We start from the raw sequence: 19,429 nt of genomic DNA, 5'->3' as shown, positions 1-19,429 counted from the left end.
AAAAGAAAGAAAATCTAAGGCAGCCCTGTTGTCTAATATTACTTGGGCTAAGGAATTTAGGGGCATCTATTGTGCTAAAATGCTTTTTACAGTCTTTTGGCTATTTGACCAATAGTGGCTGATAGATTTCTGATCATCTCTTTGTTTACATATACTCTTGCATTAGGAACCAAGATTCCCAAAAGATTTTGCCACCAGGTATCTTGGTTTCTTGCTAACATGAATCTTTTGACTCTGTAATGAAGAAAGGAAGGAAGTTCATCTGTTTCCTTATGTACAGAAAATGGGGTAACATAATGTCCTTATAAATATAAATCTTCTATTTACCAGCTATTAAGATGTTTATATGCCCATCCTTGGGAAAGTGGATCAGTTCCAGTACCACATATGAAGACAAAACCTGGGGGAGCACAAGTGATCCCTCCCAGAGTGCTCTCATTGATAGCCTTATTAACTGGAAGTTTTGTCAACACAATATTAAACTATGGGTCATTTCTCTTGTAGGCTTTCCAAAAGTCATTTGCATGGTATTTAACATATGGGAGTTGCTGGCATAATTTATTTGCATTTTTCTCTTTAAGACATTTTTCAATAGAGTAAGAGACAGAGTGAAGGGATCCTGGGGTAAATTGTACTCAGTCTCTGAGGACTGAGGATAGTATCTGAGGATACTAGATGGACACATACTAATGTGTCCATCTAGTATGTTAAAGAATTTGAATGTGAAAGGTTAGGCCAGAGGAGGGTTGGTCTAGAGGGATGGCAATATTAAGTACATCTGAAAGTCAGTGGTAGGTATTAAGAGGGGCCTATATTGGTCTTATGTTGACTGAGGAATTTGGTGATAGATCCAACAATTGGTTACATTGCCCCAGAAGTATACTTTGTGATAAATTTACTAAGAATTTTTTTTTGCCATCCTGAATATGGGGTCAAAAGTATAGCTAGAAGTAAAACAATAACTTTAGATTTTGATAGGGTGACAAACATTTGGTAAGCTTTCAATTGAAATAATAGAATGACTGGGTCTCACAGTACTGGTCTGGGCTCTTGGCTTTTACTACTGTTGTCATCTTTTTCTTATCCTGGTGTGAGTGTTGTTGGAGGTCAGCAGTTCTTTCCATAGACCAGTCCAGTGCAGAGGCCCTTCTTAAGTGGAAAATATAAATTCAAGAGTCAACGCCCTTCAGTTTTATTGTGCATATGCTACTATACCTGATAAGGGCACTTTCATCTAGGTTGGAGAGAGAGTCCTTTAATTGATGTCTTTCTCCAGCATGTATAATCCCCTGGTTGTGGGTCATGGGGCATCTGATCTTCATCCAAAGATAGATTACTGTGATAAGCTTCAGAAACAAGCTTAGAATATCCTTTTAATAATTCAATTAAATTTTATTATAATGTAACAGAGTAACAAGAAGCCACCTAGGAAGTAGAAGGCAGAAAATACCAAACCTCAAAGACAGTAACACTAAAACTTAATATCCATAAAGGTATATTGTTGAAACATAATTTTTTATCTTTAAAATCATCCTATTTCTATCAAATATAGTTAAATTAAAACCAGTTTGTTTGCTAAATAAGTCTGGTTTCAATAAATTTGGCCTGATTATTTACATAAGTATAATTGATCATATAGGATCTTTTAAATTTTGCTTTGCTGGAACTTTTCATAAGGAATCTCAAACTGAACTTTTAGAAGACCTCTCAAGGCCAGGAGAGCCATGCCAAGGACTTGTCATCAGATCCCATCTGCAATAGCTACAGATTTAGGTGGATATCTCTCTTCTTGAGGTCCAAAATATCTTGAGGTTCCTGCACCTGCCAGGAAGTGGCCTTCCTTCCTTCCTGGAAAGCCCCTGCTGGGAACCTAAGAGTTTCCAAATTCTGGAGGGATCAGGTAGAGAGAAAAGATAAATGCTACAATTCTCTTAACAAGGGTATAATTTACTAAATTGCTGTAAGTCATAATTAGCTTAAGGCGAAAATTTCCCTTGCATCTGGACAACAAAGATTAAAAGCTAGTAATATTTCAGACAAAAAGCTGTAAAATTATAATCATATTTATCAGTTCATTCAAAGCCATGTAATTAATTTTTGTTCTACTTGAGTCCAGTTTTTTCCATTAGTTCTGTCCACATTGCCTGATGATTGAGGGTGATAGTATTGACAGTGATAATTTCAAGAAGTTTGTGAGGTTTTTGTTGATTTGCCCAGTAAGTGGGTGCCTTGATCACTGGAGACTGTAGAACTATACCCCAAGTGGAAAACACATTTTCTAAGTTTCTTTTTCATTGTGAGGGCATCAGCTTGCAGCAAGGGGAGGCTTTAACCTTCAAACAAAAAGATGGAGTTGGCCAGGAAGCCAAGAAGAGCCAAGCTGTTTTGGGTTTCCCATAGTCCTGACTGTTTAATTCACAGCTATTGTTTACCTATCTTAATTTCTCTGATCTAGGAGCCGACTCCGGCCATGTTACCAGGCCATCAGGATGGCAAAAGTCTGACAATGAGGGGTAAATTTTTGCAAAAACAGAATGGACTTTATCTACACGTGCCATGATCTTTACAGATTCTGTTGGTGTTGTCTTTGTTGTTTCTTTTTTTAAAAATATTTATTTATTTATTTGGCTGCACCAGGTCTTAGCTGTGGCATGCAGTATCTTCATGGTTGCCTGTGGGGTCTTCGTTGCGGCACGTGGGATCTAGTTCCCTGACCGAGGGCCCCTGCATTGGGAGCATGGAATCTTAACCCCTGGACCACCAGGGAAGTCCCTGTTGTTGTTGTCTTTGTATGAAAGTCAACTAGGGTATTTCCCTAATACTCAGGTTCAGTCCCTTTCATGTGAACCTAAATTTTGATGACAAATAACATTTTATGTTAGGACATATAAGATTTCTATGAATTTCATATTATTTCTCAAATACTTATATATAAACACAACATAAAGAAGGCTTAATGTTACCTTTTATTTGAGAATGCTTCCCATGTAATTTAATATACAAAATAAGCCTAATTAGTTTAATATCTCTCTTTGAGGTGCTTCAGGACAAAATCACTTTCTTTTCCCTTAACAAAATGCATTTCCATTCTTATCTCCTTTTACTGAAAACACACATCTTATTTTCCTTGTATACTGAAATGCTTCCCTTATTACTTCTAGTAGCTTTAATTACACCTATGTTATAATTTTTTACCCTTAAAACACCTTAATCACTTGAGAAGCAGGCTATTGTAAACCGTCATATCAGCACTTCTTGATTGGTAAATCTGTGAACATTTTATAACCTCTAGAAACGTACATTTTCTTATAACATTCTTCCCTCAATGTGGTATAAGACATAGGTCTAATAAATCCAAACATCTTTAGTTTTTCTTTAGTAAGAAAAGTAGGTAAACTTAGACTTGTTTAGCAATTAATGTTTCAGTATTTTATCTTAATGAAAAATGAACTGGATATTCAATGAATTCTCATCATTCAATTTAACTTAGCAAAACTCTAAAGTTTTGGAGAAACTTTTTTTGGAGAAAATTGGAGAAACTATTTTTAGGTAGACAGACCATAAAATATAATCATTCTTTTTAAAAAATTGAAGTATAGTTGATATACAACATTATATATTATGGGTATACAGTATAGTGATTCACAATTTTTAAAGTTTATACTCCTAGACCCTCTGCCTAGGATCTTTCCCTAGGTCCTCTTCACCTGGGAAATGTAACAGTACCCCTTTAAGACTCCAAGTCTTAAGATAACAGCTCAAATAAAAGTCACAGACTGTCACTTAATACAAGGAGATCTAGATATCAGGAAAAACTCACCAAAGCACCCGAAGGGTTCTGTGAAGCCAGGGGGGCTCAAGGGGCTGTGCTTGGTACCAAGGCGCTGGTCCAGTATAGACTCCAGGTAACCTCAGATGGGTTTTTCTGATATCCTGCCAACTATGCCAAGCAATGTTGATGGAAATAATCAATAAACAATCTGTAATAAGAATAGAAAAGAGTTTTATTTGAGCCAAACTGAGGACTATAGCCAAGGAGACAGCCTCTCAGATAAGTCTGAGGAATTGTTCCAGAGAAGCATGGTTTTCAGCAGTATTATATCTTATAAGAACAAAGAACATCAAACAAGGGATACATTCTTTCAAAGTTTAAAAAAACAAGATCACCATGTACACAGTGAGTCAGTGTGGCCTTGGCACCTAGGAAGGGAGTCTTTATCATTGAAAGAATACCAGTATCAGTGTCCCAGGAAGGGAGGCATTTAATCTTTATTTTTAACATGCGTATTCTTTACTTATTATGGTCAATGCACCCTTTTCTTTAATAATTAAAGCAGATGTACAATGTATGTTTGATAGGCCACAAACAGGCTGTTTTAGTTAGCATAAAATTCAAGTTAATTTGTGTATAAGCTAGAATGATTTCCCCATACCTTAGTATGTAAAAATTTCTTCCATCAATAGTTTGAATGAAAGAACCTATTTGCAAAAAATATATACATTGTCAGTTGGAAGTATGTCTGTCATGGAATTTCAACCTATTGAATCAAAAAGTGATCATTTGGGGCTTCCCTGGTGGCGCAGTGGTTGAGAGTCCGCCTGCCGATGCAGGGGACGCAGGTTCGTTACCCGGTCCAGGAAGATCCCACATGCCACGAAGCGGCTGGGCCCGTGAGCCATGGCCACTGAGACTGCGGGTCCGGAGCCTGTGCTCCGCAACGAGAGAGGCCACAAGAGTGAGAGGCCCGCGTACCGCAAAAAAAAAAAAAAAAAAAAAAAAAAAAAAAAAAAAAAGTGATCATTTGGAAATCCAAATATTCCTATCTTTGCATTTAAGACTGTTTTAATGTGACTGCAACTTAACTTTTCAATCTAATCTTTCCCTCCTCCACTGTGTTCCTGAAACCATGGTTGATGTGAGAATGTCCAGAGGGTAAAAAGTCACAGAATGAACATGGTACAATTTCCCAGAGACTAGTGTTTACTTAAAGACTTTTTCTTAGAGATGGGGGTGGATGGGGAATGTGAACTTCTGCACAAATATGCTTTGTCAGATTTTTCATTTCGGGCATTATGGAGGATTAGGTGTCTAGAGAAACTCTCCTGGTATAGAACACCTAAAAATGTATATATATACATATATATATAATCAAATGTTGGTGTTTGCTCTGGAGGCATCTGTCTACATGGATGGCCTAAAGCTTGAGTTCTAACAGGTGCAGTGAGCAGGAGAGAAAACTAAAGACTTGTCCCCTTATGGTGGAAGATTGGATGGAAATCCCTACATGGATCTGAGAACCCCAAGGAGATACAGTACTTTACTTCAGCTTATAAACAAGGAAAAAAATACTATACAGAAGGATTTATCAGTGACTCTTGTCTGTCTCAACTTAAGTTTTGTTGGAGGAAAAACATGACTTTGGCGAAATTTCTAAACTATGCAAAAAACAAACAAGAGATTCCAACTAAAAATGTAGTTTAAAGTGGGCTTGGATTGCTACTTCTCCACCTGGCAGAAGTACCTTGCAGAGCAAATTCAAATACTCTCTGGGAAAATGCACTTTAAACCTAGGTCTCAGAGACACCCCAAGGAATATGAGCATGCATATGGTAACTCTCTGTTTAACTTTTTGAGAAACTGCCAAACTGTTTTCCAAGGGGGCTACACCATTTTACCTCCCTACCAACAATATAGGAGGGTTCTAATTTCTCTGCATCCTGGCCAACACTTGTTACTATTTGTCTTTTTTATTATAGCTACCCTAGTGGGTATGAAATAGTATCTCACTGTGGTTTTTTGTTTCTTTTTAATTAATTAATTTTATTTATTTTTGGCTGCGTTGGGTCTTCGTTGCTGCAGCGGGCTTTCTCTAGTTGTGGTGAGCAGGGGCTACTCTTCATTGCAGTGCGTGGGCTTCTCATTGAGGTCACTTCTCTTGTTGCAGAGCACAGGCTCTAGGCGTGCGGGCTTCAGTAGTTGTGGCACACAGGCTCAGTAATTGTGACTCATGGGCTCTAGAGCACTTGCTCAGTAGTTGCTGCGTGCAGGCTTAGTTGCTCTGTGGCATGTGGAATCTTCCTGGACCAGGACTTGAACCCATGTCCCCTGAATCGTCAGGCAGATTCTTTATCACTGCGCCACCAGGGAAGTCCCTCTCATTGTGGTTTTGATTAGCATTTCCATAATGACTGATGACACTGAGCATCTTTTCATGTGCTATTGGCCAGTAGGTCTTTGGAAAAATGTCTATTCAAATTCTTAGCCCACTTTAAAATTGGGGGTTTTATCTTTTTATTGTTGAATTAAGCGTTCTTTATATATTTTGAATACAAATACTTTTGATAAAGTATAATTTGTCTATTTTTTCTACTGTTGCTTGTGCTTTGGGTGTCATACCTTAGAAATCATTGCCTAATGTAAAGTCACAGAGATTTAGGCCTATGTTTTTTTTCTAAGAGTTTTATAGTTTCAGCTCTATTTTGAGGGTTTTTTTCTTTTTTGTACATGATCTGAGATAGATGTTTAACTTCATTCTTTTCCATCTGGTTGTCCAGTTGACTCAGCATCATTTGTTGAAAAAGACTATTCTTTCCCCATTTAAGTGACTTGCCACCCTTCTCAAAACCAATTTACCATAAATGTAGATTTTTTTTTTCTGGACTCTCACTTCTATTCCATTGATCTATATGTCTAAACTTATACCATAATATGTCTTTCTGTTTTTTTTTTTATTGAGGAACAGTTGATTTACAATATTATTAACCTCAGGTGTACAACAGAGTGATTCACAATTTTATAATTATATTCTACCTATCGTTATTACAAAATATTGGCTATATTCATTGTGTTGTATAATATATCCTTGTAGCTTATTTATTTTATACATAGTAGTCTGTACCTCTTAATCCACTACCCGTATCTTATTTCTACACCCTTCCCTCTCCCCACTGGTAACCACTAGTTTGTTCTCTATATCTGTGTCTGCTTATTTTTGTTATATTCATTCATTTGTTTCTTAGATTAAGATACAGTATTTATCTTTATCCCTCTGACTTATTTTACTAAGCAGAATACCCTCCAAGTCCAGTCGTATCATTGCAAATGGCAAATTTTCATTCTTTTTTTATGGTTGAATAGTATTCCATTGAGCATATATATCACATCTTCTTTTTCCATTTTCTGTTGATGGACACTTAGGCTGCTCCCATACTTTGGCTATTGCAAATAATGCTGCTATGACATTGGAGTACATGTATCTTTTCAAGTTAATGTTTTCATTTTCTTTGGATATATACCCAGTAGTGGAATTACTGGATCATAAAGTAGTTCTATTTTTAGTTTTTTGAGGAACCTCCATATTATTTTCCCTAGTGGATGCACCAACTTACATTCCCACCAGCAGTGTACAAGTGTCCCCTTTTCTTCCCATCCTCACCAACATTTGTCATTTGTAGTCCTTTTTTTTTTTTTTTTTCCTGTGATAACTGCCAGTTTTATTCCCCTGGCTAAGAGATCCAGAGGTAATTTGAGGTTTACATTTTTTTTAATAGTTCTTTCATCAAGAATTTAGGTGCCCTCATTGCCCTTATAAGCTGGTTGCAAATTATTTGATTGACTCTTAATTATAAAAAAAAACTTTCATTCTTTTTGTATGTGTGACGTGTTCATTAAAAAATACATATAAGCAAAAAGAAAAAAAATTCACACCACACAGAAATAAGCACAGTTAAAATTTTGATATAGGTATGTATGTATACACATGCACACGCACACACACACAATTTGAGATTTTCTCCTACATGTGTGAGCTGATACTAAATATACTACTTTGTAACCTGTTATGTTTTACTTTACAATATGGAATGAACATATTTTCATGCATATGTGTGAAACTTCCCAGTTGAAAAACAGACGTGGAGAATGTGTCAAAATACAAAACCCAGATGCTGGTAATAAGGATACTACCTAAAACAAAACTCCACCAGATGATTAAACATAAAACAAAAATCAAAGATACATCAGAAAATGCTAAGAGAAAGAAAGCAGGGGCCAGATTTTAATATCAGACAAAAAAAAAAAAAAAAGAATTCAAGGCCTAAAGCACACAGGATGAGGATGGCTGCGTGAATGTCTTTGTTTCCAATGCATCATCACAAACTTGTTTCTTACTCTTATCTCTTCCCTAAGCCTTTCCAACTCATCTACTCCTTTTATCATTTCTTCTGGGTCCAAATGCCCAACCGGAGTGTCCTCTTTATATCCCTGACCAGGCTGAGTCAGCCCTCCTCTAAGGTTTCCTTCTGCTTCCTGGCTTACACCTTCTTCAGAAGATTGAGGATTTCTTTCTGCCTCCTGTGGTACAGCGTCCGTAGGGCGGTCTTCCTCAGCCTTTGGCATGTTCTGTGCTTTTCCTTCATTTTCTTCACAAGACTTTTGCATGTTGAGTATTTTTCTCTTATTTCCTTTTTGAATAAATTAACCCTGCAGGGATCCAGGGGATTTTCCTCCCTCTTCCCTCACTCGATTTGGGTCACTTCCAAAAGACCAAGAGTCCTGAAAGGATCCGGGACACTTTTCTCCTCCAGCAATAGGGAGCTGCCTGTGGTCTTTTTGATGATAGCCATTCTGACAGGTATGAAATGATATCTCATTGTGGTTTTGATTTGTATTTTTCTGATGATTAGTGATGTTGGGCATCTTTTCATGTGCCTGTTGGCCATCTGTATGTCTTCTTTGAAAAATGTCTATTTAAGTCTTCTGGCCATTTTTTAATCAGGTTGTTCATTTTTTGATATTGAGTTGTATGAGCTGTGTGTGTCTGTGTGTCTATGTGTGTGTATATATGTATACATATATATATATATTAACCCCTTATTGGTCATATAATTTGCAAATATTTTCTCCCATTCAGCAGATCCTTTTTTAATTTTGTCAATGGTTTCCTTTGCTGTGCAAAAGCTTTTAAGCTTAATTAGGTTCTGTTTGTTTATTTTTGCTTTTGTTTCCTTTGCCTTAGGAGGCAGATCCAAAAAATATGGCTACAATTTATGTCAAAGAATATTCTGCCTATGTTCTCTTCTAGGAGTTTTATGGTTTCAGGTCTTGCATTTAGGTCTTTAATCCATTTTGAGTTTATTTTTGTATATGGTATGAGAAAATGTTCTAATTTCATTCATTTACATGTAGCTGTCCAGTTTTCCCAGAACCACTTATTGGAGAGATTAGATGTCTTTTCCCCATTGTATATTCTTGCCTCTTTTGTCATAGATTAATTGACCATAGTGTGTGAATTTATTTCTGGCTCTCTATTCTGTTCCACTGATTTATGTGTCTGTTTTTGTGCCAGTGCCATAATGGTTTTGGGGGGGGGGGTTTGGCTGCGTTGCTTCTTTGTTGCCATGTGTGGGCTTTCTCTAGTTGGAGCGAGTGGGGCCTACTCTTCATTGCAGTGCATGGGCTTCATGTTGTGGTGGCTTCTCTTGTTGTGGAGCAAGGGCTCTAGGCACATGATCTTCAGTAGTTGCAGCACGTGGGCTCAGTAGTTGAGGCACGCAGGCCCTAGAGCACAGGCTCTGTAGTTGTGGCACATGGGCTTAGTTGCTCTGCAGCATGAGAGATATTCCTGGACCAGGGATCGAACCTGTGTCCCCTGCATTGGCAGGCGGATTCTTAACCTCCGCACCACCAGGGAAGTCCTGCCATACTGTTTCTCTTTGAACTTTACTTTATTTATTTATTTTTTATATAGCAGGTTCTTATTAGTTATCTATTTTATACATATTATTGTATATATGTCAATCCCAATCTCCCAATTCATCCTGCCACCACCACACCCCACCCCTGCCATACTGTTTTGATTACTGTAGTTTTGTAGTATAATTTCAAGTCAGGGAACGTGATTCCTCCATCTCCGTTCTTCTTTCTCAAGATTGTTTTTGCTATTTGGGGTCTTTTGTGTTTCCATATGAACTTTAAAATTATTTGTTTAGTTCTGTTAAAAATGTCTTTGGCACAGTGGTTAAGAATCTGCCTACCAATGCAGGGGACATGGGTTCTATCCCTGGTCCGGGAAGATCCCACATGCCATGGAGCAACTAAGCCTGTGTGCCACAACTACTGAGCCTGCACTCTTGAGCCCATGCCCCACAACTACTGAGCCCACATGCCACAACTACTGAAGCCCGCAAACATAGAGCCTGTGCTCCGCAACAAGAGAAGCCACCGCATTGAGAAGCCCATGCACCACAACAAAGAGTAACCCCCGCTCAACGCAACTAGAGAAAGCCCATGCACAGCAATGAAGACCCAATGCAGCCATAAATAAATAAATAAATAAATAAATAAATAAATAATTAAATAAATAGAATTTTAAAAATTCCTTTGGTATTTTGATAGAGATTGCATTGAATCTGTAGATTGCCTTGGGTAGTACGATCATTTTAACAATATTAAATCTTCCAGTCTGTGAACCCAGTGTATCTTTCTTTCTGCTTGTGTCATCTTCTATTTCTTTCATCAGTGTCTTATAGTTTTCTGAATACAGGTCTTTTGCCTCCTTGGGTAGGTTTATTCCTAGGTATTTTATTCTTTTTGATACTATGGTAAATGGGATTGTTTTCTCAATTTCCATTAGTTAGTTCTTAGTGTATAGAAAAGCAACAGATTTCTGCATATTAATTTTGTGTCCTACAACTTCACCAAATTCATTAAAGAGCTCTAGTAGTATTTTGGTGGGGTCATTAGGATTTTCTAAGTGTAGTATCATATCATTTCAAACAATAACATTTTTATTCCTCTTTTTCAATTTTTATTCCTTTTCTTTCTTTTTTTTTTTTTGTATGATTGCTGTGGTTAGGACTTTCAATACTGTATTGAATAAAAGTGGCAAGAGTGGGCAACCTTGTCTTGTGGAACAAGGATGATCTTAGGGGAAATGCTTTTAGCTTTTCACCACTGAGTATGTTAACTGTGGGCTTATCATACATAGTCTTTATTATGTTGAGGTATGTTCCCTCTATAACCACTTTGATGAGAGTTTTTATCATAAACTGATGTTGAATTTTGTCAAAAGCTTTTTCTGCATCTATTGAGATGATCATATGGTTTTTATTCTTCAATTTTTTAATATGGTGTATCACATTGATTGATTTGTGGATACTGAACCATCCTTGCATCTCCCCCTTGATCCTGGTGTATGATCCCTTTAACGTATTGTTGGATTCAGTTTGCTAATATTTTGTTGAGGATTTTTGCATCTATGTTCATCAGTGATATTGGCCTGTAATTTTTGTTTGTGTGTATGTGTGATATCTTTGTCTGGTTTTGCTATCAGGGTGGCCTTGTAGAATGAGTTTGGAAGTGTTCCTTCCTCTGCAATTTTTTGGAATAGTTTGAGAAGGACAAGTGTTAACTCTTCTCTAAATGTTTGATAGAATTCGCCTGTGAGCCATCTGATCCTGGACTTCTGTTTGTTGGGAGTTTTAAAATCACAGTTTCAATGTCAGTACTTGTGATTGATCTGTTCATATTTTCTATTTCTTCCTGGTTAAGTCTTGGGAGATTGTACATTTCTACGGATTTGTCCATTTCTTCTAGACTGTCCATTTTATTGGCTTATAGTTGTTCATAGTCTCTTATGATCCTTTGTAATCTTATGCCATAATATCTTTTATAACCTAATCTAATGATATTTTATCACTTCTGCCATGTTCTGTTGAGTACACAGATCTACTCTGGTACAATATGAGAGGAATTACATAAGGCTCTGAGTACCAGGAGGTGAGAATCATTTGGGGCCATCTTGGAGGCAAGGTACTACATAACAGTAGCCATGTAATTATTATCTGGATGTATAAAAATATATGCTTTTTGTAATTCAGTAATACAATCAGACGTCTAAATCTAATAAAGGCTAGTTTCAAAATACTTACCCTAATCATCATGTTTAATGGCAAAACATTAAAAGCATTCTCTTTCAAACCAGGAAAAAGACAGAAATGCCCACTTTCCCCACTCTACTCACCATTGTATTACAGGCCTTAGCCAGTGTAATAAGGCAAGACAAGGAAAGAATTTGAAAGGAAGACATGACTCTGTAATTCTTTGGTGATGATATGATTCCTACATGAAAAACTGACAAAGAATCTATGAACAGTTAATGAGAGCAGTTAGTAAAACTTCTAGATATAAGATTATACCAGCAGCAAAAAAGAACATTTATTTTAAAATGATAGCCTTATTGTAGCAACAAAAACTGTTAAATAATCTGGAAAAAACGTACAAGATCTTAGTGGAGAAATTTACAAGAGCTTATTGAAAGACATTAAGGAAGACTAAATAAATAGCGAGATATAGCCTATTCTTGAATAAGAAAAATCAGGCAAGAGGGTCATGCCCTACTAGATTGAAAAAAATCTTAACATTCAGTTGTAATTATTGAAACAATGTGGTATTGACAAAAAGATTAATAAGTCGATGGAACTGACAAGAAAGCACAGAAACAGACCATGCTTTGGGAACTTGACATACAATAGAGTTTTCAGTTGAGAAAAGATGCTCAGTTGGACCTATTTAAAGTTTTTTCCTCATATCAAACAAAAATAAATTCCAAGTGGATGATTAAAGACTTAAATATGAAAAACAAAACTTGTAAAACTTCTAAGATAAATTACAGAAAACCTTCTTTGTGATCCCATGGTGAAAGAATTTAAGACAGGAAAAGGTGAAACCATAAAAGAAAATATTGCTACTTTCTGTCCATCAAAATATACTATAAAAAGATTAGAAAATGCAATAAACAACCTAGAAGAGACTTGTAATGTATATAACTAAGTATTAGTACTCATAATATTTTTAAATTCTACAGAGAAAATCTAATGGAAATACAAGCAAAAGCCTTGATGTTATGAAAGAAAAAACACAAATGGCCACTAAATATATGAAAATGCTCAAAGTCCCTGGTAATCAGAGAAATTCAATCTAAAACTATAATCATATTTCATATCATGTGTACAGTACAGGCAAAACATAAAGGGTGATGAAGATGTAGAACAACAGGTACTCGCATTCACTACCAGCGAAAGTTGGTACAACCATTTTGGAAGATAATTTGGTATTTTTCTGGTGTTCTACTGCTGCATACAAGTCACCCCAAATTTAGTGACTTAAAATAACATTCCACAGTTTCTATGGGTCAGCAACTTGGAAGGGGCTTGGCTGGGCAGCTCTGGAATCATTCATTCAGTTCCAGTGTGTCATCTGGGAGTTGGGGCCACTAGGAACTGGCTGGAATCATTCTTCATGTTGTCTCAGCGTCCCTCCTTGGGACCTCTCCACTTGGGCAGCTAGATTGAGCTCATAGCATGGTGGTCTCCGGCCTCTGGTTGGTCAGAGTCCTTATAAGGAAGCTAAAGTCTTTTAGGAGCAAGTATTTGAGCTAACAAAATAGAAGGTGTATGCCCCTTTATGAACTAGCTTTGAAAGTCACACAGAGTAACTTCCGCCATTCTCTATTGATTGAAAGTTACAAAAGCTCACCCACTATCAAAGAAAGGGGACATAGACTCCACGTCTTGATGGGAGATATGTCAAAGTCACATTGTAAAAAGAGCATTTGGATGGAAGATATTTTTGTTGCTATCTTTAGAAAATATTATGTGCCATAGGCACTATTGACTAAAATTTAATTCACTCCTGGATATTTACCTTACAGAAATTCCTTCCCATATGCATCTGGAGACACAATGCTTTGTAATTACAAAAAACTGAAAACAACATGTCCAGCAACACTGGAATGAATAAATATACAGCAATACTCTTCATAAGTGAAAGTGAATGAACTCTAACCACACATATTGATATGAAAGAATCACAAAAACAATGTGGAACTGAAAAGGCAAACTGTAGAATATATATATCATTTATATCAAGGTCACAAATAAGTAAAGCTATTTATGCTACTTTATGTTACATTGTTTAGGAATATCTACATTTGTGGTAAACTAGTAAATTATAGAGAAAAGCAAAGGAATGAGTAACATAAAATTCAGGATAGTGGTTTCCTGGAGGGAAAACAAGCAGAAGGAGAATAGCCTGGGAGGGGTATACTGGGAGCTTTAAGGTTCTGGGCTGTTTTATTTCTTAAGCTGAGTGGTAGTTACTTACTGTTCAGTTTAATAATAAACTGTTTATTAGGTTTTGAATTTGAATTAGGTTTGAAAACAGAACAGTTTAATAATAATATTTAAAATATATGTATATATTCGTGACAATTCTCACAAAATTCAAAAAATATGTATTTATATAAAGGGCTTTGCCGCATGTATAATGAACCTCCTTTCCCAAGAAAGTATATTAGCCAAGTTTAGAAATAGGAAACTTGTTTTCTCCTCTGATAATAGACATTTGAAACATTATTTTTACATAGCACCATTGATATGTTAGACTGGTATGCAAAGTTTGCGTTCATTTTAAAGATAAAACATGAGATTTCAAAGACATTGAGTGGGGATATGGGGACAAACGCTTAAATTTCTTGATGAATGGGACATTTGAGTTTATTCTTTCTCTGTAAGGAGATATTCTGGCAGAAAAGTTTTGAGAAGCTCTGAGTCTCCTGGCCAACTTGATTACTCATTATTTCCTGAACACATCCTGTATCTTCTGACTTCATGCTTTGGCTCCTGCCAAACCTTTCAAGTCACAAAATTTACTTGGTAAAATAGAGGAGGTAAAAAGCCAACTTGTTCTTGTCCAGAACCAGGATGAATTGATCTACATGCTGTGTTCCTACAGAAGGGAAACAATCCTCTAACATTTGTGCAAGTCTGCCTTATGACCTAAAATTTGAAGACCTGGATCCATTGTTTCATACTGACTCTGCAACTGTACAAACTCAGCCAATAAGAGCTGATTGTTTCCAGCTGATAGCAGTTTGGTGAAATTAATTGTTGCTTGACATTATTTTTGTTATTTAAAATTCATTCAGCCCTGACAACCTATTAGGGAATCTTAGTCAAATTTCTAACAGATGGCTATTTACTATATTGCTAAAACCACCACAGTTATTTCTTGAACTTTTACTGGTAATTTCTGCAGTTAGATTCCAGTGGAAATTAAAGGTGTACTGTTAGAGTATTGCATAGAGGATCTTATATAGTTCCAGAGAGTGGCTTTTCATCCCTGAGTATGAAGTTTAATGTGCTCCTACGTCTTCTTCTAAAACAATATACCGAAAGACATGTCTCATTACCACACATTGCCCATCCCGACTCCGAGTCAATGAACCTCTCACCTCCATAGATTGTTCATTGTGCCAAAGGATGTACATTAGTGAAGCAAACTGGGTAAACTTGCTCTCTATTGCATGTGCTTTAGATGTCTTGAAGGCAAAAGTCTTGACTTCACACCTATCACTCCTGTCTATTTTTGGATTTCTTAAATCCATGATTTCTCAAGAAATCTCTTGAGGTGTACCTCCCACTTCCTACATATATGATTCAGTTAAATTCAAAATCTATTTACTGTTTCTTACACTTACTGTGTTACACACTACACAGGGGAATCAAGAATGGGTAAGACCATCTCTGTTCTTCAGGAACAACAGAGAATTTTGTGTGTGTGTATGTTTGTGTTTGTGTGTGTATACAGGAAGTTGAAGTAGGTGGTTAAAAAGTATATAGATAACTGTAAATAAGGCAGGTCACACATGCTATTTGTAGGCCCACCAATAACATTTGTGGGATTGAGAACCAAAGAATAAATTGAGGTCCACATGCATTATGTTTAAGTCTTTAAAAGTTATAAATCAAATTCACACAGGACTATCAAATAAAATCAAATAAAATATATCTTCTTATATCAACAAATGAACCTTTATAACAATCAACTGGGAAAATATATCTAAAGCTATAACTTTTGTATGACTGAAAGAGAAGTAAAATGTCAAATATTACAATTTAAATATTATTGCATTATTGCATGTGTCTAGATTTTGGGCTGATGATCCAATGATATTTGGATGGGGAATAAAATTAAAACATATGTAATTCATATATTATCATGCATTTATTTCATAACTTTTATATTGCCATCATCAACAAAATCATTAATTATGTTATTATCATTAAGATTTTCATTTTTTGTGCACTATCTACAGTAATGGTTCAAAGTATTAGTATACAAAATGTAGTAGAATTTAAAGTGTACAAAAATTGAATGTGTTGAATGTATTTTCATTAGGAAAGTACATGTAAAATGTAAAATAAAAATTATTTTAATATATGTTTTAAAAGTTATTTCATTTATAAAATATTAAAATTAAATGGAAAAATAAAATTAATGAATATCAATATTTTAAGTCATATTATTTAAATAAAACTGGCATTTAAAAATGTTTTTCTTTTTGTCTAATGTATTACATGTAGTGAAGTACACAGACCTTAAGCATATAGTTAGAAGAACTTTTACATTTGTGAACACCCATGTAATCACCACCCAGATCAAGACAATATTTCTAACACAGTAGCAGGCTCCCTCATGCCTTCTCTCAACTGATAACTTGGCAAAAGGTAACCACCATTCGGACCTCTATATTAGTTTTTTCTGTATTTAAAAATTACTTTATTTAGATATAATTCACATACCATAAAATTCACCCATTTAAAGTGTACAATTCAATAGTTTTTAGTGTCGTTACAGAGTTGTGCAACCATCACTGCAATCAATCTTACAACACTTCCATCACCCCCAAAAGAAACTGTATCTCTTAGCAGTCACTCCCAATTTCCACTCAATTCTTCCAGCTCTGGGTAACTACCAATGTTCTTTCTGTCTCTACAGATTTACTTATCCTGGACATTCCATATGGATGGAATCATATAATACGTGGTCTTCTGTGACAGTCTTATTTCCCCTTAGCATAATATTTTCAAGTTTTATCCACGTTGAAACATACATCAGTACTTCATTTCTGTTTATGGATGAATCATATTCAATTATATGGATATACTATGTTTTATTTATTCATTCATTAGTTGATAAGCATTTAGTTTGTTTCCACTTTTTGGTTATTATGAATAATGCTGTTATGAATACTTTGCACAAGTTTTTGTGTGGACAAATATTTCTCTTGGATATATACCTAGGAGTGGAATTGCTGGGTCATATGGCATTTATATGCTGAACTGCTAGGCTGTTTTGCAAAGTGGTTGCACCACTTAAATATTTTTACTGTAAAGTCTATTTTATCTGATATTAATATAGCTACTCCAGCTTTCTTATGATTGCTTTTTGAATGATACATGTTTTTCCATCCTTTTAATTTCAACCTCTGTGTATCTTTGAATCTAAACTGCTCCTATAGGTAGCATATAGATGGATTTTGTTTATTAATGTATTCTGTTCAATTCATTCACACAATGTTATTATTATCGATATAGTTGAATTTATGTCTGCCATTATAATTTTTGTTTTCCGTGTCTCATGTCTTTTTTGTTCATCTCTTCCTACTTTACTCTTTTTTTCTTTAATTGAATATTCCTTAGTGTAACATTTAAATTTCTTTAATGATTTTTTCCCTATATTTTTTGGAGTTATTTTCTTAGTGGTTTCTCTAGGTCTTACCATATCGTCTTAACTGACCAGAATCTTCTTTAGATTTATACCAACTTAGTTCCAGTAAGATAAAAAAAATCATCTGGTGATTCAGGAAATCTTGAGGGTGTTTTCTTACGTGTGTATATTACCTGAACTATTATTACATCTATGGCAGTGCCTAAAATGTAATACTTTGCTATTTAGAGCTAGAGGCAGTCTATCGAGTCAAGCTGCAGTCTACTTAACAGGGATAGGTGGCACTCTTCCTTGTATATAAAGAAATCTGTTTGTAGAAAAATAAGTGATGACAGCATGCAAGATGACTGAATCACTAAGAGAAGGAATGAAGTTGTGTCTGACCTCTCATTAGTTTGGGATCTGCCCACAATCTCATATTTTAGTTGGCTTCATTAACTCATTCAATATATTTTTCAGGTGGCTCTTAAATATTTTGCTGGATACTTCCAGAATACATAAAAAAGAGAGGAGTCCAACTCTCCAAGAGTTTTCAGGGACATACCAATCAAGGCTGTCCTGATTTACACTCTTGCCTCGTACTAACTTTGTCACAAAGCCTTAACTCCGGATGAGTCTATGTTTTCACTACGCCTGAGTGCCAATGGAGAAATTACACATATTTGAAATGGGATAAAGATTTGTTGCTTGTTTGGTATCATTAAGGGAGATGTGACCCTTTGAAGAACTGAGATGTTGGACTTCCCTGGCTGAACAGTGGCTAAGAGTTCACCTGCCAATGGTTCGATCTCTGGTCCGGGAAGATCCCACGTGCCACAGAGCAACTAAGCCCGTGTGCTACAACTACTGAGCCTGCGCTCTAGAGCCTGCAAGCCACAACTACTGAAGCCCACATGCCTAAAGCCGGTGCTCCGCAACAAGAGAAGCCACTGCAATGAGAAGCTTGCGCACACAATGAAGTGTAGTCCCCACTCGCCACAACTAGAGAAAGCCAGCAGGCAGCAACAAAGACCCAGTGCAGCCAAAAATAAAATAAATTAATTAATTAATTAAATTTAAAAAACCCACCAACCTTTCTTAAAAAAAAAAAAAAGAACTGAGATGTTTGTATTTTAAAACCCGATTTGGTTCCTGTTCAGTTTCCCGTTCTGGCTCCCTGTAGACCCCAGTGTCTCCTTGTGATATGGCTCAGTCCTCAGGCTCAGGTCACTGTACTCTTCCTTCCCCACATCAAAGTTTAGCTGCATCCCTGGGTGGTAGGACTTTAGATGGCTTTTATCTTTGTGCTTTTCTGTATTTGATTTTATTTTCTGCAGTAAGTATGCATTATTGACACAACCAGCAAAAAAAGTTAGAGCTATTTTTATTGTAAAATTAAACAAATCTTGATTGCTTCTTGTTCAGTTTCTTTAGGTCTCAGTTGGAGATGGACTAGTGCAGCTTAAATATTAACCCGAGTAAAGCTTATTCTTCGTCCTTCTCCAGGAAGCATTTTCTTACTTCAGTCAACATTAACTCCAGCCACCCAGCCTGCTGTGCTGAAAATCCTGGATACATCCTGAACCACCACATCCAAACACTCTCTAATTCTGTTAATTGTTTAAATCTCTCTCAAATATGCCCACCCCACTTGCTACTGCCCTAGTTTAGGCACTTATCATCTCTCATCCATAGTACTGTAATGGCCTTCTAACTGGTCTTTCCACCTTCAGTTTCATTTCCTCTAGTACAGTACAGTCTCCTAAATCATGACTCTTCCCTACTTAACATCCTTTACTGGCTCCCCACTGTCTATGGGAGCCTGAGTCAGAATGTCTCAGCATGGTCTACACATTTCTTTTTTTTTCAAGTTTTTAT

The 19,429-nt window shown here is 36.1% G+C and overlaps 1 protein-coding gene and 1 long non-coding RNA gene across 2 annotated transcripts in view; both read right to left on the bottom strand.

Moving 5' to 3' along the window:
• Positions 1–19,429, bottom strand: part of LOC132483269 (uncharacterized) — a 38,841-nt gene that overhangs the window by 16,073 nt on the left and 3,339 nt on the right. The window contains exon 2 of the long non-coding RNA XR_009531056.1: positions 3,821–3,980. This is a non-coding gene — a long non-coding RNA (uncharacterized LOC132483269). The remainder of the gene's footprint in view (positions 1–3,820; positions 3,981–19,429) is intronic.
• Positions 8,090–8,549, bottom strand: LOC132483268 (transcription elongation factor A protein-like 8). The gene has a single exon (XM_060088550.1). The coding sequence runs from the start codon at positions 8,438–8,440 to the stop codon at positions 8,090–8,092; it is 351 nt and encodes a 116-aa protein (XP_059944533.1). The 5' UTR covers positions 8,441–8,549.

This window comes from Mesoplodon densirostris, chromosome 2, assembly GCF_025265405.1.
Source record: "Mesoplodon densirostris isolate mMesDen1 chromosome 2, mMesDen1 primary haplotype, whole genome shotgun sequence".
In the NCBI taxonomy this organism is placed as follows: domain Eukaryota; kingdom Metazoa; phylum Chordata; class Mammalia; order Artiodactyla; family Ziphiidae; genus Mesoplodon; species Mesoplodon densirostris.
This window is presented reverse-complemented; position numbering and strand designations above follow the sequence as displayed.